This window comes from Dendropsophus ebraccatus, chromosome 15, assembly GCF_027789765.1.
Source record: "Dendropsophus ebraccatus isolate aDenEbr1 chromosome 15, aDenEbr1.pat, whole genome shotgun sequence".
In the NCBI taxonomy this organism is placed as follows: Eukaryota; Metazoa; Chordata; class Amphibia; order Anura; family Hylidae; genus Dendropsophus; species Dendropsophus ebraccatus.
The window spans coordinates 66,459,531-66,479,553 of NC_091468.1; the positions used below are offsets into that span (position 1 = coordinate 66,459,531).

General features: G+C 43.8%; 1 protein-coding gene across 1 annotated transcript in view; it reads right to left on the minus strand.

The window, feature by feature from the left end:
• Positions 1-20,023, minus strand: part of IGF2R (insulin like growth factor 2 receptor) — a 79,012-nt gene that overhangs the window by 11,983 nt on the left and 47,006 nt on the right. The window contains exons 21-41 of the mRNA XM_069955435.1: positions 19,900-20,001; positions 18,803-18,977; positions 18,234-18,404; positions 18,000-18,143; positions 16,933-17,114; positions 15,998-16,085; positions 15,655-15,864; positions 14,316-14,446; positions 12,738-12,835; positions 12,073-12,203; positions 11,237-11,433; positions 10,981-11,107; positions 10,080-10,202; positions 7,937-8,199; positions 7,027-7,236; positions 4,930-5,085; positions 4,544-4,705; positions 1,211-1,418; positions 889-1,035; positions 341-575; positions 121-254 (exon numbers count right to left, since the gene is read on the minus strand). Coding sequence (XP_069811536.1) covers positions 121-254; positions 341-575; positions 889-1,035; positions 1,211-1,418; positions 4,544-4,705; positions 4,930-5,085; positions 7,027-7,236; positions 7,937-8,199; positions 10,080-10,202; positions 10,981-11,107; positions 11,237-11,433; positions 12,073-12,203; positions 12,738-12,835; positions 14,316-14,446; positions 15,655-15,864; positions 15,998-16,085; positions 16,933-17,114; positions 18,000-18,143; positions 18,234-18,404; positions 18,803-18,977; positions 19,900-20,001 — 3,394 coding nt within the window. The remainder of the gene's footprint in view (positions 1-120; positions 255-340; positions 576-888; positions 1,036-1,210; positions 1,419-4,543; positions 4,706-4,929; positions 5,086-7,026; positions 7,237-7,936; positions 8,200-10,079; positions 10,203-10,980; positions 11,108-11,236; positions 11,434-12,072; positions 12,204-12,737; positions 12,836-14,315; positions 14,447-15,654; positions 15,865-15,997; positions 16,086-16,932; positions 17,115-17,999; positions 18,144-18,233; positions 18,405-18,802; positions 18,978-19,899; positions 20,002-20,023) is intronic.

Sequence of the window (20,023 nt, forward strand, 5' to 3'; positions counted from 1 at the left end):
TCACAACATGAAGCTCTGTCTGTCCCAGCAGAAGAGGTCACAGACTACTCCTGCTAGGAAGGAGAAGCCCACAGAGTCCATCATACTATCACAGTGTTGTGTCCCCCATGAATCAGTTACCTTGTAATGTCACAGTCTGTGTATGAACTTGCCCTAAAACTTGGACACGTCCATTACTTTCCCGACACACGCTTGCCGTTTCCGAGCAGGCACTGGGCCCTTTGTGGACTCTTTGGCAAAGGTTCAGATAATACCTATAAATAACACAGACAATAGTAAGAAAAGCCCACTAGGATCCTATCCACTGAGGGCAGCGATGTATAACCGATCATACACGTACCGATCACCCTTGTCTGTAATATCCCAGTGTCCGGATATGGAGGAGAGCATTCTGAGGTCATACGTCTGGTGGTTGAATATAAACTTGCAGTCCAATTTCCTTGGAAGACAGGCTAGCTGCGTTTTCCATTCAAAGGCGGCCGAACATCCTTTGGTGTCACTCAAATAAGTAGGAGATCCATTTCCGGCATTTTCATCGCATGTAAACAAGATGGTGGACTGCCTGTTGTCAGTGGCTGAAAGGAAGCAATGGAACAAGAATAATGATGATAAGGCGTTTTTTTTTTTTTTTAATCTTCCATTATTTCACGTTGTCAGGGATAGGGAACCTTTGGCCCTCCAGCTGTTGCAAAACTACAATTCCCATCATGCCTGGACAGCCAAAGCTAAAGCTTTGGCTGTCCAGGCATGATGGGAATTGTAGTTTTGCAACAGCTGGAGGGTGGAAGGTTTCCCATCCCTGCTATAAATTACATAGACATGACGTGATGCCAGCCCTACGTAGAACAGTGTAGATGTTCCACCTGACAAACAGAAAGCGAAACTAACCTGAAGAACAGTAACCCCATTTTCCAGATCTCTCAGGATCGGCAGCTGTTGCGCACCACAAGCGCTGTCTGTCGTCTGTAGTGCACGCATTATAGGTTTTACCTTTATAGGTAAATGGAAACAGGCAGGGATCACCACTTTCAGTCACTAATATGAAAAAAGGGGGGGAAATGTTGATCAAGAATAGCAAACAACAACAAAAAATTACAGGAATAGCAAACAACAACAACAACAAAAAAACAAAACAATAAAAATTACCAGGAATAGTAAACAAAACAAACAAATTACCAAGAATAGTGAACATTACAATGGGGTTTCCTACCTGGAGGGCAAGGGTCTCCGCCAACATACTGGAGTTTGATGATATCATCTTGGTGAAGATATTCTAACTTCATTGCATTTGTATTGCCGAAAGAGACGGGCGTGTTTCCAGACTGAAGACACACAGCCCCACCGCATTTACCAGCTGCCGCACTCTCTGCTGGAGAGCACACTCCAATGTAGAAAGACTCTGAACCAGGTGTCTGAACCTAAAAAAAATAATTTATTTCATAATATATTTTAGATACATATAGATAGATACTTAACCCCTTAAGGACCGGGGCAATTTTGATTTTTGCGTTTTCGATTTTTCCTCCTTGTGCATAAAAGGCCAAAGCAGTTGCATTTTTTCACCTAGAAACCCACATGAGCCCTTATTTTTTGCGCCACTAATTGTACTTTGCAATGACAGGCTGAATTTTTGCATAAAATACACTGCAAAAGCAGGAAAAAATTCAATGTGTGGTGAAATTGAAAAAAAAACAACACATTTTGTGTTTTTAGTGGATATGTGTTTTTACGCCGTTCGCCCTGGGGTAACACTGACTTGTCATACACTCACCGGCCACTTTATTAGGTACACCATGCTAGTAACGGGTTGGACCCCCTTTTGCCTTCAGAACTGCCTCAATTCTTGGTGGCCTAGATACAACAAGGTGCTGGAAGCTTCCTCAGAGATTTTGGTCCATATTGACATGATGGCATCACACAGTTGCCGCAGATTTGTCGGCTGCACATCCATGATGCCAATCTCCCGTTCCACCACATCCCAAAGATGCTCTATTGGATTGAGATCTGGTGACTGTGGAGGCCATTGGAGTACAGTGAACTCATTGTCATGTTCAAGAAACCAGTCTGAGATGATTCTAGCTTTATGACATGGCGCATTATCCTGCTGAAAGTAGCCATCAGATGTTGGGTCCATTGTGGTCATAAAGGGATGGACATGGTCAGCAACAATACTCAGGTAGGCTGTGGCGTTGCAACCATGCTCAATTGGTACCAAGGGGCCCAAAGAGTGCCAAGAAAATATTCCCCACACCATGACACCACCACCACCAGCCTGAACCGTTGATACAAGGCAGGATGGATCCATGCTTTTATGTTGTTGAAGCCAAATTCTGACCCTACCATCCGAATGTCGCAGCAGAAATCGAGACTCATCAGACCAGGCAACGTTTTTCCAATCTTCTTCTGTCCAATTTCGATGAGCTTGTGCAAATTGTAGCCTCAGTTTCCTGTTCTTAGCTGAGCGGAGTGGCACCCGGTGTGGTCTTCTGCTGCTGTAGCCCATCTGCCTCAAAGTTGGACATACTGTGCGTTCAGAGAGGCTCTTCTGCCTACCTTGGTTGTAACGGTTGGCTATTTGAGTCACTGTTGTCTTTCTATCAGCTCGAACCAGTCTGCCCATTCTCCTCTGACCTCTGGCATCAACAAGGCATTTCCGCCCACAGAACTGCCGCTCACTGGATGTTTTTTCTTTTTCAGACCATTCTCTGTAAACCCTAGAGATGGTTGTGCGTGAAAATCCTAGTAGATCAGCAGTTTCTGAAATACTCAGACCAGCCCTTCTGGCACCAACAACCATGCCACGTTCAAAGGCCCTCAAATCACCTTTCTTCCCCATACTGATGCTCGGTTTGAACTGCAGGAGATTGTCTTGACCATGTCTACATGCCTAAATGCACTGAGTTGCCGCCATGTGATTGGCTGATTAGAAATTAAGTGGTAACGTGCAGTTGGACAGGTGTACCTAATAAAGTGGCCGGTGAGTGTATATGTTCCACAAGTCGTTACGATTAAAACGATATATAACATGTATAACTTATATTGTATCTGATGGCCTGTAAAAAATTAAAACCATTGTTTACAAATATACGTTCCTTAAAATCGCTCCATTCCCAGGCTTATAGCGCTTTTATCCTTTGGTCTATGGGGCTGTGTGAGGTGTCATTTTTTGCGCCATGATGTGTTCTTTCTATCGGTACCTTGATTGCGCATATACGACTTTTTGATCACTTTTTATTATCATTTTTCTGGATTTGATGCGACCAAAAATGCACAATTTTGCACTTAGGGATTTTTTTGCGCTGACGCCATTTACCGTGCGAAATCAGGAATGTGATTAATTAATAGTTTGGGCGATTACGTACGCGGCGATAGCAAACATGTTTATTTATTTACTTTTATTTATAACCTGGGAAAAGGGGGGTGATTCTGACTTTTATTAGGGGAGGGGGCTTTTTATTAATAACAACACTTTTTTGTGTAAGTGCATTGATCTCTCATTGAGATCTCTGCAGCATACGGTAATCGGATGCAGCTGTCAACTTTGACAGCTGCATCTGATTACTGTATTAGCGGGCACGACGATCGGACCGTGCCCGCTAATACCTGCGGTCCCGGGCTACAAGCGGCACCCGGGACCGCCGCGGTTCAGAGCGTGCGGCCCCGCTCTGAACGTCCTTAACGACGGCAGGGCGTAAATATACGCCCGCGGTCGTTAAGGGGTATTCCACCTAAACATAACTTTTCATATGTTGCTGCCCATAGTGAGACTAACAATTCCTTCCATACTTGTTATTATCTATTCAGTGTCCTTCCGTCAGTTCTCAGCTGCTGCTTTCTGCTGAAGACACAAAAATCTTTGTGTGAGCTTTTCTGTCTCCCCCTCCTCCCCTTCCCTTCTGAGATGGCTGATGTAAACAAGTCTCTGTGGCAACTTTGTAGCTTCTTTGTAATGCTGGGAGGGTTAATCTGAAGTAAAGTTGAAATGAACTCACTATGATTATCCTTCCCAGCATTAGAAAGAAAAGTGGATTGTAAGCCCTCGCGGGCAGGGTCCTCTTCCCTCATGTAATGTGTCCTGATCTTGTACTGTTCCTGCTTGTTACCCCTATCTATTGTATCCTGCTCTGGAATTAAGGGTGCTTTATAAATAATAATAATTATTATTATTATTATAAAAAATGTTGTAGATACAGCCAGCCAGGGAGTTGTTTACAACAGCCGTCTCAGAAGGGAGACAGAGAGAAAAGCTCACACACAGATTTTTGTGTCTTCAGCAGAAAACAGCAGCTGAGAACTGGGGGAAGGAGACTGAATAGATAATAACAAGTACGGAAGGGATTGTTGGTCTTACTATGGGCATTAACATATCAAAAGTTATGTTTGAGCGGAATACCCCTTTAACATTTCATTTTAGGCTGGTCGTAATCACATCTCACTGGAAAAGCCTGCTGAACACAGCGATCATAATGCTAACACACAACGCTATACAAAGCAGGATCCCCTCCCCCCCCTCCCCCATGTATTACATCCATTTTTTTCTTACATTGTATGTTTCTTTGGAGAGGCTGGAGAAGTTAAAAGTGTATTGTAGTTGCTGATCAGTCAGTGAACACCCCGAGACGCTCTCCTCATCCCGGCACACTAATGGGGTGTCCCATTCAAACAAATAGTTGCATTCAGAGAGCTGGGCAAACTTCGGTGTTCCCTGTGGATGAATCGTACATCAAAATAAATTAGTTTATCATGGAACAAAATAATGAAACTTAAAGGGCTTGTCCCACACAGCAGAGTTGGTAAAGTTAGAGGTGGACCACATACTGTCTATATGTATATGAGCCTAGTTATAGCAATAGTATACATCCTTCTACTGCTCTTCTGCCACATGGATCCAATCACTTCCTTTCTGAAGAAACCGTAGGACAGACTTACCAGGTCGGTGCCTTTGTTGCAATGAAAGACAATAGTGGTGGAGTAGTTTCCCTTCCCCTTGTCTGCGGTATCACACAGCGTCCGGCTCTCCATTTTTATTATAACAGTTTGTGTAGTTGGATCGATCTGTGGAGCACCTGATGGGCGGCCAATGTCCTGTGATTTATATGAAAAGGTAAAAACATATTGAGGCCAATGAAGAGGAAAAATTATTTCTATGTAATGGCCGCCGACATGTTCAAGCTTCCAAAATGGAGAAATTAGGCAACTTTTACAAAAACAACCTCTTTGCTGCTTCACATGGCTAGCTGTTCTGCAGAGTCTGGTATAGATACAGCGGCGCACTGCAGTATTAGGCTATGTGCACTGCGGTATAAGGCTATGTGCGCTGAGGTATTAGGCTATGTGCGCTGCGGTATTAGGCTATGTGCGCTGCGGTATTAGGCTATGTGCGCTGCGGTATTAGGCTATGTGCGCTGCGGTTTTAGGCTATGTGCGCTGCGGTATAAGGCTATGTGCGCTGCGGTATAAGGCTATGTGCGCTGCGGTATTAGACTATGTGCGCTGCGGTATTAGGCTATGTGTGCTGCAGTATTAGGCTATGTGTGCTGCAGTATTAGGCTATGTGTGCTGCAGTATCAGGCTATGTGTGCTGCAGTATCAGGCTATGTGTGCTGCAGTATCAGGCTATGTGTGCTGCGGTATCAGGCTATGTGTGCTGCGGTATCAGGCTATGTGTGCTGCGGTATTAGGCTATGTGTGCTGCGGTATTAGGCTATGTGTGCTGCGGTATTAGGCTATGTGTGCTGCGGTATCAGGCTATGTGTGCTGCAGTTTTAGGCTATGTGCGCTGCGGTTTTAGGCTATGTGCGCTGCGGTTTTAGGCTATGTGCGCTGCGGTATAAGGCTATGTGCGCTGCGGTATAAGGTTAGGTGCGCTGCGGTATAAGGCTAGGTGCGCTGCGGTATAAGGCTAGGTGCGCTGCGGTATTAGGCTAGGTGCACTGCAGTATTAGGCTATGTGTGCTGCGGTATTAGGCTATGTGCACTGCGGTATAAGGCTATGTGCACTGCGGTATAAGGCTATGTGCGCTGCGGTATTAGGCTAGGTGCGCTGCGGTATTAGGCTATGTGTGCTGCGGTATTAGACTATGTGCGCTGCGGTATTAGACTATGTGCGCTGCGGTATTAGGCTATGTGTGCTGCAGTATTAGGCTATGTGTGCTGCGGTATTAGGCTATGTGTGCTGCAGTATCAGGCTATGTGTGCTGCAGTATCAGGCTATGTGTGCTGCAGTATCAGGCTATGTGTGCTGCAGTATCAGGCTATGTGTGCTGCAGTATCAGGCTATGTGTGCTGCAGTATAAGGCTGTGTGTGCTGCAGTATTAGACTATGTGCACTGCAGTATAAGGCTATGTGTGCTGCAGTATTAGGCTATGTGCACTGCGGTATAAGGCTATGTGTGCTGCAGTATCAGGCTATGTGCACTGCGGTATTAGGTTATGTGCATTATTAGGCTACGTGTGCTGCAAACATAGTATTTAGGGACTTGGAAAAAATTATGAACAAAAAAAGGCAAAAAACTACTAAACTGCACGTGAATCGACATGACATTAGAAAACATTTTATATCTCAAAATAGTTCCAAAAACATAGGGGGCCTTTTACACAGACAGATTGTGCAGACGTGTTGCCAGAAACGCTCTTTAGACCAATAATTGGCCCGCGTAAAAGTGACAGCCATGAACTGAGGAGCTGTAAAAAGCCTGATCCTGGCTTTAGAGCAGGCTTTAACATGTATCGTATATATATCAATGTGATCTAGAATTCGGCTCTCCCATCCTCTGTCTGCTGCTATATCTCCAGAATGACAGTCGAAGGAGGCGGGGCCTGGAGACACAAGACGGGAGAGCTGGTAGAGCGGGATCACAGGCAGTGCAGAAGGTAAGTATACACTGCTTGTGATCTGGAAACTGACAGCACATTATATACATATTGAACGATATACAAAGATCAAAATTTAGTGCAAACCGAGATAACCTCCAAGATACATAATAATTTTTCCACGTCCAAGTTGCCATTAAATTGTGAACTTACGATGGGCTCTCCACCAGCGGAGACTCTGCAGGAGGACGCCCCTGGCGGACACTTCACATCTACTATATCATTTAACGGCTGGCAAATGTTGATGTAGAAATCTGAAGAGCCTTCCTTCTCTGTGCTTTGCAGGACTTCATAGTAACCAATGCGCTTGATGAGCGGACTCAGATCAATAAGGGAGGCGCCATTTCTAACGGAGCACTGGATCTGTGCCACAAACAGATTAAACAATTGTTTAAAGGGGTTGTTAACCAATAAAATGGTTTCTTTCAAATCAACTGGTGCCATAAAGTGTCAGAGATTTGTAATTCATGTTGATTATTTTTTATCAGCTGCTGTATGCCCTGCAGGAAGTGGTGTATTCTCTCCAGTCTGACACAGCGCTCTCTGCTGCCACCTCTGTCCATGTCAGGAACTGTCCAGAGCAGGAGAGGTTTTCTGGTTCAATGTTTTTATTAGGTTTTTTAAGAACATATTACAAAAGAGAAAATCTATAAGCACTGACTTTAGTGCCAACAGTAAAGTTAACATGTTTTTCTATGGGGATTTGCTGCTGCTCTGGACAGTTCCTGACATGGACAGAGGTGGCAGCAGAGAGCACTGTGTCAGACTGGAAAGAATACACCATTACCTGTAGGACATACAGCAACTGATAAGTACTGGAAGACTAGATTTTTTTATAAAAGTAAATTACAAATCTCTGGCACCAGTTGATTTGAAAGAAAAACCAATGGAACAATGGAATGAAACAATGAAGGCTGCTATAAGAGTTGAATATAAAAAAAAAGTTTTGGAAAATTACATAATCTTGAATTATACAAAGAAAAATCTTAATCCTCTATATAAAGACAAGCCCTTTCCCGATGATACGTGACGCCCCCGCTATAAGCTGGATCACCATACACACCTCTTGTTCACAGACTAGCGGTGTATTCCAGGAGAACTGCCACGTACAAGTGTCTTCAGCAAAGGACATCAATGAGGGGAGACTGCCGGCCGCTGTATTGGCTCCACATACAAAGGTAAAGACACTGCGATGTTTCTTCAAGGGGTTGGCTCCACACTGGTCGCCTTCTTCATACGTTAGTTGCAGCACCTGGTCCACGTACGTGATCTGCCTCTGCGATTTCCCTGCATTTATATGTTTCGCACCTTCTGATACACACACACCTGTCCGGCACACAAAACCATTAGTAGCACAACCTCACTAGTCATCCGTTAAAGACTAATAATTATTATTGGACAAAAGTACAAAAATAAAGGTTCAAACTAAATCACCTAATTCGCACATTAAATGGGTTATCAAGAATTAGAAAAACATGGCCGCTTTCTTTAAAGGAGAACTCCACTGATGGACAGCCCGCTCAGCCAATCAGTGACTGCAGCGGTGTCCTGTCCATGTCACTGACTGGCTGAGCAGGCTGTCCATTAGCCGGGTTCATGATGTCCCTTTAGAACGATATCCAGAAGTCCCTGAGCGGTAAGCGGAGGCACGGGGAGAGGTAAGTAGAGCTTGCCTGTTATGTTCCTCCCTGCTCCTGCCCCCTGGGAAATTATATGATTTTCTCTGGACTTCTCCTTTAAAGGGAACCTGTCACCCAAAGTGCCGGGGTGACAGGCTCCCGGACCCCCCGTTAGAGCCCCCTATACTCACGTGATCCCGCTTCTGGAGATGGTCGAGTCACGGAGAAATCAGCGTTGGAGCGTTGGACTCATCTGAGGAGCGCGCCGGGCTGCAGCGGCTGATATCTTAGTGACCCGACCATCTCCAGAAGCGGGACCCGGCAGGATCACGTGAGTATAGGGGGCTCTAATGGGGGGTCAGGAGCCTGTCACCGGGGGTGACAGGTCCTCTTTAAGAAACAGCATCATTCTTGTCTCCAGTTCAAGAGCGGTTTGCAATTAAGCTCTGTTCACTTCAATGGGACTGAGCTGAAAAATACCCCCAAACAGGAGACAAGAGCTGTGCTGTTTCTGGTAGGAAGCGGCCATGTTTTCTTAAGCCTGAATAACCCCTTTAATATTACATAGGATTGCTGGAAAAAGGCACTGAGGATAAAAGTAAGAAAACTAAACATAACAGCAAGAAAGCTTCTTCTAACCTGCTGCTAGTTCTCCTTACAGCATTACTGTCAATTAAAAGAAAAAAAAAAAAAAAAGCATGTCACACAGACAGGTGAAGAGTTTAGCTAGATTAGGGTCTTGCTGATGACTAGATATAGCCAGCAGGGAGAAGCGTGCAGCTGTGTGCTGTAATAAAACGGCCGTTGTATTACAGCGCAACACAGACCGCATTTTCACATGATACTGCCCTATCGGCCTCAGGAACGTTACTGATTGGTTATTTGCATTGCGGGCACCTTTTGGTGTGCCTGCAATTCAATTAACCATTGACATACACTGTTTGAACAGACTGTGAACGGCCTTTGTTCACAGTCTGCCGGCCAGAAATAATAGACATGTCAAATATTTCTACAGCCATAGGGGAACAGCTGCCTTTGTGCAATACATTGTGTGCACAGTGGCCGCTGTTCCCCATAGGATTCAACACAGTGTATTTTTTTTTTTTTTTTACAAGAACAAGAAGTTGTTATAATCAGCAATAATGGCCATTCTTGTCAAAAAAGAATACAATGTGTGAACACAGTCTTATGCTGTATGAACCACAAGTCATTGGGGCGGTCCCTGCATACCACAAGCCTTGATTGATAGTTCTCTCCCTGTTTGGGTATAGAAGAGATCTGTCATTCAATACTTGCAGCCGGCATAGAAACCACAGCGATCGTTCCCATGACTCGTGGTTCAGATACTATGAAGCTGATGTCAGGTTCCCCCTTTAACTAAGAGCATTTATAACAGGCTGCTGTAACAGCTGACTGGCAGCCAGAAGAGGTCACGTCCAGCATCCACACAGGCCAAGTTCTGTGGATTGGGCCATATGGTCGGCTCTTTGCCCACTTACATATGCGGTAGGACTCCTGTATAGAGCCCAATCTGATTGGAAGATTCATATTTCCTATGGATGTAACAGTAACTGGACCTGCACTTACCGACTCCGGCTCCACATGGACTGTTTTTAATATCACTGCAGATGTTTAATTGTATTGACCTTTCACGATCCCCGATAAGATAACCGTCCTTGCTTGACAACGATAACAGATCAAATTCATGGCCTGGAAAAGTCCAGTTATGATATTAACTTATCTGATCATCGTATGAACTTTGTCAGTAATTCAACAAGTCATTGTACATATTTCTTACCACAGTGAATATTTAAAGTGTATTTGTCATATACATCTTTTTAGCAGAAAACAATAGTACAAACGGTTTTAAGAAACTCTGTAATAGTTTTTTTTAGGCAAAAATCCTCTTTCTGTACTCAAAAAGCTATTTCCCAATCCGCCCCTTACTTCCTACTAATCTGTACATTATCAGGCAAAGTTCTCTTCATTACAGAGGAGCAAGTTCCCATTATAACTTATGGAGGGGGGAGGGGCCGATGGGGATGAGTGAGCAAGGAGAGCAGAGAAAAAGCCCTGCAGTTTGGAGACTGTCTGGGCAGATAAAAAGCTGGATTCACTTGTCAGAAAGATCAGTGCTTATCTGGGAACTTGGTGAGAGAAGACTGCAGGATGAGGTGCTGTGCAGGGCTGCCTTTTTTCCTCTCGGTTCTCTCTCATCCCCCTCGACCCCTCCCCTCTCCATAGAGCATAATGGACACAGAAATCCTGCTTCTTTTGAAGTGAGGGGGGAGGTAGGAAAACAGCTTTGAGTACAGAAGGAAACTCTTTTACGTAATAAAACCTATTAAAGAGCTTCTGAAAAATGACATTTAAGTGACAGTTACGATTTACCACAAACAAATTCTGTAGCCACCGTCTATAAAATGGTAAAGTTCTAGAATATTAAGCGATTACTAAAAAACACACTGCAAACGGAACATGTCACTACCTGTAGCTGGATTCTTCACTCGGCACTCATCGTGCGTGCTGACTGTCAGCGGACACGCGGAGGCTGTGATCCACAGGAAGTTATAGTCACAGTTCTGTAAGTTACTGATTAACTGAGGTCCTGATACCTGGATAATGGAAAAGTGTATGTATATATATATATATATATATATATATATATATATATATATATATATATATATAAAATTATTTTATTTTTTATTTTGCTAAAATCTATTTTACGCCAATTGTCTTACCACTTTATTCAAGTCACACATGAATCTTATTGTTGTTGACCTATTTCTTATACCATCAGGGCAACGATCCCCATTTTCATAGTGAAGCACAGACACTGGACTGTCCCATCGTGGACTGGATACAAGTTCTCCCAGATTTGTAGCCTTGTTACCTTCCAACAAACAGGCAGCAGAGCCTCGGGGGCATGAAGCTGGCCCTTCAAACAAAAGATCACACTAAGTGCCATATCACATTGATAACTAACAGGACAAGTATACATACATATATACCATTAAAAAGCAACCATCTACAAATAACGTTTAAATGCAACAGATAATTCAACATATAAACCAAATAATTTTAATGTCACTTTTGCAGCAAATTTTGACATGTCCTGAGATTCACTCCTTAGACCCACCGAGATTCTGATACACAGCCAGGGGGGTTTGGTGCATTTCTTTCCCCAGTTGTCAATCATTAGAGTTTGCTTTATTCGGGTGCGTTTACACAGAGAGATTTATCGAAAAGATTTTTGAAGCCAAAGCCAGGAACAGACTATAACCAGGGAACAGGTCAAAAAGGAAAGACTGAGATTTCTCCACTTTTCAAATCCATTTCTGGCTTTGGCTTCAAAGTAAACACACCATTAGAGTGTACAGCTCAGACATGTCTCTGCTAGCCGGGGAGTGGAGCACACTACCACGTGCTCCCCCCTGGCTGTATCTCAGGATTGCATTGAGTGTTGGAGAGATCCAGTGCGATGAGTAACTTCAGAGGTGTCTCAGGGCATGTCAAGGGTTACTGCAAAAGACAGTAATATTTTTTGGAGAAAAAAAATAAGAATAAGAAGTCTTACCAGTTTCTGGCACTAGAGGTCTGCACACATTTATGCGGTACTTGATGTTTGGATCAGTCAAAGAATCGGCTTCCCAGTTTTTATCATAATGTGACAGCTGTGACAGATCGTATGACCTTCCAAGTGCGTCCCTAAAAATAAAAAACACTAACACTAACAAAAAGGAATGTGATGAAAAAATGTGTCACAAAAAAAAAAATCTTTCAAATCAGCTGGTGCCAGAGATTTGTAAATTACTTCTATAAAAAAAAAATGTTGTCTTCTCATATCATCTGCTGTATGTCCTGCAGGAAGTGGTGTATTCTCTCCAGTCCGACACTGTGCTCTCTGCTGCCACCTCTGTCCATGTCAGGAACTGTCCAGAGCAGGAGAGGTTTTCTGTGGGGATTTGCTGCTGCTCTGGACAGTTCCTGACATGGACAGAGGTGGCAGCAGAGAGCACTGTGTCAGACTGAAAAGAATACACTACTTCCTGCAGGACATACAGCAGCTGATAAGAACTAATTACAAATATCTGGCACCAGCTGATTATTTTGTTGGTGAACTACTAACAGCTAAACAGGGAGATCTACGTAATTTAATTAGTTCAAATATAAGAGGAGGGTTAAAACCGATTAGTAGCATCACATGATAACATGTTCACCCTGATAACAACATATCCTTACTTGAAGGCACAGTCAATGGGAGTAAAAGGCAGACAGGCTAGAGGTGTACGCCACTGGAACTTGTAGATGCAGTCCGGAGTCTCTTTCAGAAATTCAGGCTGCAATTTAAAAAGAAATGAACTTTGATAACTGAACTTTTCGGTCCCATAGACGGCAGGTGGTGAAGAATGCTGCAGCCACACCTTACACCTGCAACCCAGCTAATACAGCAAATAGGATATATAGGGGCTCTGCTGCTACACTGGCACAACCATGAGGAAATACACGGATCAGGTAATATGAGTCACAAGGGCTACCACGCCACAATGGCATCTGTGAAGGGATAGGATATACTAGGATGTTAAAGGGAACTCCGGTTAAGAAAGATACAACCCTGTTCAATCCTCACCCATAATCTAAGCCTGTGTGTAATAGGTTTCTATTACATGAATTGGTCGGTTTGTCTGAAGCACATCCTGACTCCCTGAAGCTGCAGAAAATCCTCACTTTCTGCTCCACTCTGTCTCCACTCCTCTGTCCTCCCCCTCCCTTCTGAGACAGAGGTCACATGATCTCCATCTCTTCTGCTGCCAGGCAAGCTGTAACACCTCATTTGTAACCCCACCCACCACTGACATCAAAATGTGATCAACTGTCCAAGGTGCGGGGAAACAACAGTCTCTCCTGAGAAGTATAGGGGAAAGGAGACACTGTTGTTTCATCTCTACTCTATGCAGATGAATAGATACATACTGTATTTACTGTGCAAAGCAAAAGCAGATTGAGCCAGCAGTGGGCAGATACTACAAGACAGGGGAGGGAACCCAGCAGTTAGTTCTGAAATGCAATGCATGCTGGGAGATGTAGTTTGCTGGCAAGGTGCCTTGTTGTACAACTGGGATGATTTGTAAAAGTTTGAATTTGGGGCTAGAAGCAGCGTAGGTGGGAAAGGTGTCAAACAATCAGTGGGGAATCGGTGAGTGCATCTATATGCTTTTTGTGCATTATATTATTTTTTATGGGATCTCTGGAGTGCCCCTTAAGGTCAGGTGATGGGCGCAAGAAAAATGGGCAAATGTAAGGATCAGAGACATAGACATGGGCCAAATTGTGACGGCGAGACGACTGGTTCAGTGACTCTTTAAAATCACAGGCATGCCTACAATAGGCAACAACACACTGGACTGGACCACGGAGCTATATGGAGAATGGTTGCTTAGTCCGATGAATCAAAATGAAAGTTTATTTTTTTTCTTTTGCACAGTATGAAGGTCAGGTGCCTGTCCACAACCTGGAGAAGAAATAGCAAGAGATAGTGTGATGCTCTGTCCAATGTTCTGCTGGGAAACCTGCATTCATGTGGATGTAACTTTGACATGTACTACTTGCATTGTTGCATAAGTAGTCACAGTATTCCCTAATGTCAGTGGCCTCCTATAGCAAGTTAATGCACCCTGCAAAAACTGTATGGCAATGGTTTGTGGAACATGACTAAGTGTTCAGTGTGACGACTTGGCCTCCAGATAAAGCATCTAATCCCGATGTCTACACGTTATCTGTCCCTCCACTAGACAGCAAAGCCTGATGAACCACACAAACCTTTCCTTCCGTCTTGTCACATTGGAATATTATAAGAGTAGAGCGTTGATATTTATTGTGGCAGATCGCTCCTCCTGTGTAATTTATCATAATAATCCCGTCTTCATATACCAGCTTCTGATTGGTCAAACCTAATGATGATGAAAACAATGCACTGTAAATGAATAGACGCAAAAGGTAATGTCAGCTTATGACGAGCAATGACGCCGGCCCACTGATCTGCCAGGTGAGGTGATTTCTGTAACTTCCATAAACTCGAATGGGAAAAGCTACAGTCAGTATTTGCCTTGATAAAGCAGTCCGCTCAGTGTGTGGGCCAAGGACGGCCATTCTACTGATATCTGGGGGTCAAAGACCTTTATGGCATATATCCTAAGGCTAAACTATGGAACCACTAGCAAACATATCAACATGTTCCATTTACGATACATGTAAATGGCCGTGGTGAGTGGCACGGCCGGCCGTGGGATTCCTGGAGCTGACAAGTCACAACCTGGCTGATGGACGCCGCTCCAGTCACTGATTGGCTGAGCAGCCAGTGTATCAGCCAGGACAGCCGCCGCCCCCAAGACGTGACATCATCACAACTTGGGGGAAAATGCGCGTCGCAGCCGCCACACACCACAGGCACGGGGAGAGGTAAGTTAGTACTTGTAATCAATTTCCCCCCCGATGGCTGCTGGATTTTATTATCAGACAGACTTCTCCTTTATCCAGCATCAATGACACCTAACAGGTCCCAGATAATCAAATGTCTGGAAGTCAAGGACCATCGTAGAACAAATAAAAAACAAAAACATTTTTAAGCCTCATAGTTGCTCATCTCTACTTTACATGGTCACCACTACGTCCACATAATATTATAAGTTTATGCCAGAAAGAATTAGAATAATTGTAAACTACTTCTATTAAAAAAATCTCCAGTCTTCCAGCTGCTGTATGTCCTGCAGGAAGTGATGTATTCTTTCCAGTCTATATTCATTCCAGTGCTCTCTGCCGCCACCTCTGTCCATGGCAGGAACTTTCCAGAGCAGCAGTTTATCCCCATATAAAACCTCTCCTGCTCTGGACAGTTCCTGACATGGACAGAGGTGGCAGCAGAGAGCACTGTGTCAGACTGGAGGGAATAAAACACTTCCTGCAGGACATACAGCAGCTCAGCTGAAAAGTACTGGAAGATTTAAGATTTTTTAATAGAATTAAATTTAAAATCTGTGGCACTCTCTGGCACCAGTTGGAGTACCTCTTTAATATATAACAATATAATTACAATGGAGCTACCCATTAAAAGGTGACATTTTATAACTGATAGAAGTGTGTGTGATATGTGGAAACATACCTGCTGACATTCCGTTATTACCCTTCACTTGACAGGACGACACGGTTGATCCGGCTGGTGCCTGGGCAGAACATTTAGATCCAGGAACTTCGCCACAAACCTTGAGCTGGTATGTATATTCACTATCCGCCACTTCTACAACCTTTTCTCCAAGTGGCCGCAGGTCATAGACATAGTTATACTTTGGGTCTTTAACCTGGCAGTTGTCACCTGTATAGAAGTAAAATGTCACATAACATGGGAAGTAAGCGAAACATAACAGCTAAAACAAACAAACAAAAAAATATTTAACATATAGAAACATTTTATTATGCTCCAACCCCCTTATATGAATTCTTCCCACCTTCTGATCTAGCAACCGGACAAGCCTCTGACGTTCTCCATAAGAAGACATATTCACATCCCTCTTGCTCTTGGAACATAGGAGACCCCTGTAAAGAAAAGAAAAAAAAAAAAAAAAAAAAAGAAGATCGACAGTTATATGCCTGTATATTACAACCAGATGAATCAATAGCACAAGATTTGGATTGGGGGTGAGGGTGGCTTCCAGAACGCCCCCCACATTAAGATTAGTGTTGAGCTAGGATACTCTATCGAGCATTGTGGTGCTTGGTTTAGTGCAAAACGCATTAGAACTCTGGCAGTATGCAGTCGGTTGACTGCACAGCGCTCTCTGCTGCCACCTCTGTCCATGTCAGGAACTGTCCAGAGCAGCAGAGGTTTTCTATGGGGATTTGCTCCTGCTCTGGACAGTTCCTGACATGGACAGAGGTGGCAGCAGAGAGGAAAGAATACACCACTTCCTGTAGGACATACAGCAGCTGATAAGTACTGGAAGACTTGAGATTTTTAAATAGAAGTAAATTACAAATCTGTATAACTTTCTGACACCAGATTTGCGTGTTATGCAGCTGCAGCGAGATCAGATGTGGGTGGTTCGGGTGGCAATGGGACCCCCCAGAGCTTCAGGCTGCCGCCTATACCACCCACATTATAAACCGCCACTGCCTGCAACCAGGGGACACTGATTCAGGCTTCAGCGCTATCACTAGGCTGGATCAGCAGATAAACACATCTTGGTCCAAATCTCTAATCATCACGTCCCTGATTGAAACAAACTAAAAAATGGTCCCTGGCCCCATAGAGCAGAGAGCTTCTCCACTGGCAGGTGCCATATACAGTGGATCTAGCGTCTACATCACCACCTATGACCTTATATTGGAAAACTGCCATTGAGATTATTGCACAATAAAAAAAACAAAAAAAAACAATACATACCACATTGTGATCACACTGAAAGATAATCCTTGTAGAGTAATGCTTCTTATCTGAGCACTTGTCCCCACTCATATACACTATAGTGAGGGATCCATCATCAGAAGCCTGCGGACTCATCTGGATGTAGCCAAGGTTCAGGTTTTTATTCTCAGAGGTTTTCATGCAGGATCCGACTGCTCCCCCTATACACAAAATGAGAAATAAAAAATATAATAATCTAATTAAAGGGGAAATCCAATATAAAAAAAACTTATCATATGTTGCTGCCCATGGTGAGACTAACAATTCATTCTATACTTATTATCTATTATTGTTATTATCTATCATCTCCCAGTTCTTAGCTGCTGCTTTCTGCTGAAAACATAAAAATCTGTGTGTGAGCTTTTCTCTCTGTCTCCCCCTCACCCCCCCCCCTTCCTTCTGAGAAGACTGATGTAAACAAGTCCCTGGCAGACTTTATCTGCAACTTTGTAGCTTATTTGTAATTTCGGGAGGGTTATTCTGAGGTCAAACTGCTAACGAGCTCACCTCGATTATCCCTCACAGCATTACAAAAAAAGCTACAATGTTGCAGATACAGCCTGACAGGGGCTTGTTTACATCAGCCGTCTCAGAAGGGAGGAGGGGGAGACAGAGGGAAAGGGTCACACACAGATTTTGGTGTCTTCAGCAGAAAGCAGCAGCTAAGAACTGGGGGAAGGAGACTGAATAGATAATAACAAGTATGGAAGGAATTGTTAATGTCACCATGGGCAGCAACGTATCAAAAGTTATGTTTGAGTGGGAAAACTCCTTAAAAAAAAAAAATCACTGTTTAAATCTTTGAGCTATTGTACTAGTACATCGTCTGAGTACAGTCACAGCGGTCATGGAGATGAACGGCCATCCTTTTTTTGTGTACGCTTAAAAAAACGGATGCATTTTGATCTTTTTTTTTTATAATGGAAGTCAATGGAAAAAACGGATCAATGCACACGAATGCATCTGTTTTTAGCAAAAACGGATAAAAAGAGCAGTGTGAACTTAACCTAAAGAGTTATAGAAAAGAGTAAAACTCCTAGACTTGCCTGAGCATCCGTGAGTAGTCGGCAGAGGTTTGCAGACGTTGAGATAAAACGTTCGCTTATCTTTTTGGTCAGAGGTGTCCACAGCAATCCACGGTTCATCCTCCCGACTAAGGTCACTCAGATCATATTCATTACCTTGGGAATCTAGAAAATCGGAAGGAAAAAAAAATTCCTGAACATTAAGCCCTTAAATCAGAAAACACCCAAAAGCTCAATGAGCAGATCACCTCTAACCTGTAACCTGACAGTCCACCGGGGCCGGGGAGCAAGCCATGGCCGTCTCAAAATCAAAGAAAGTGTGGTATAGATGGATTTCAGAATTGATCTCTTCTCTCTTGAAGGAAAGCTGACCCGGATACAGATCATCATTACATACAAAGTTTATGGTGAAGCTGTCTCCAGATCCTGCAATGCAGAAATCAAACAAGAATGAGAAATGGTGACGTATCCTTGATCTATCACAGAACATCTTTTTAAGAAAAAAGACAATTTAAAGGGATTGTTCACCCTGCAGAAGGTGGTATATTCTTTCCAATATGGAGAGCAGGAGAGGTTTTCTATGGGGATTTGCTACTGCTCTGGACAGTTGCTAATATGGACAGAGGTGGCAGCAGAGAGCATGGTGTCAGACTGGAGAGAATACACCACTTCCTGCAGGACATACAGCAGCGGATAAGTACTGGAAGACAGGAGAGCACTGATGGAAGACAAAGGTTGTATGCCACAGACATGACTGTCCTCCTATTGTAATGGCATTGTTAAGACTTTTTAGAGAAAGCCGGCCTCTCAGTAGTCTCTCTCACCTGTCTTGTCATCCTTTGCTCCGCTGTAAATGAGTGTAATGGTTCCTTCTGAAGAGAGATCCAGGGTCTGGCTTGTTTTCACCGGTCTGGATATTAACTGGTTTTCAATTTCGCAACCAGCAGCTTGGCCGCCTTCAATCAGACCACAAGCCCCAACGGGCCCGCAGATGTTCAGCTATTGGGAGGGGAGAGAAGGAAAAAGTCAGGCATCAAATAAAGAGCAACCGTAGGCGACATCAAGCGATAAGTATTTCCAGTGTGGCTGTAATCCTCAGTGTTGTAGGAATCGCAGTGGATTTTTCCATGAAATTTTGGATGTCGTCTCACTGCGTATAAAATATTTTATTTTCAATCTTGGGCTGTACTCACACCTGCATGAGAAGCTACATACACTCTTATTGGAAGATTCAGTCATATTTGACGGGAACAACAGCACTACATGTAGTGGTGTCAGTGATGACTGTGCAGCACTACATTAGGGTCATGTGACAGGTGCAGAACTACATTAGGGCCCTATTACATGAAGCAATAATCAGCCAAGTCAGGCCAATTCGGCAGATCATCGCTATGTGTAATAAAGACAACGATCAGCTCATGACAATAATCATTGGTCCTGACCTAAAATCATCGGCCGCCGACCGTGCACCACTACGTGTAAGAGTGATGTGTGACCAATGTGTAAAAGAAAAATAATAATAAAGTTATACTTACCTCTCTGCGCTCCCTGATGTCCTGCTAGCTTCCACCCACTCCCAGCAGTGTTTGAAGTGACAGGCCGCTCGGCCAATCACCAGGACAATGCTGCAGCCAGCGTTTGGCTTGAGACACTGAGGAAAGCAGGTCAAAGCTAGCAAGACTTCAGGGAGCGCAAAGAGGGGAGTATAACTATTTTACAAGGGAAATCGCTAACTAAACATATAGCCCACAATGGCCGTATGTGGGTTCTGTAATAGAGCAGATCTAGCAGATCAGCGCTCACTTACACCAAGTCATCGCCCCGTGTGATACGGCCTTTAGGGTCATGTGATGGAACTACCTTAGAGTTTCGGGTCATATAGTGAAAAGAACAAAGTAGGTGGGTACGGAGCCCCTCTTACCTTGTACGTCTTGCCGTTGCCTTGTGCCGTGTAACCAGACTCATTCTTCAAGGATTCAAAGTTATATATAAAACCAGTGTATGGATTTTCTATTAAGCAGTTCTGTGGGCAAAAACATACCGTA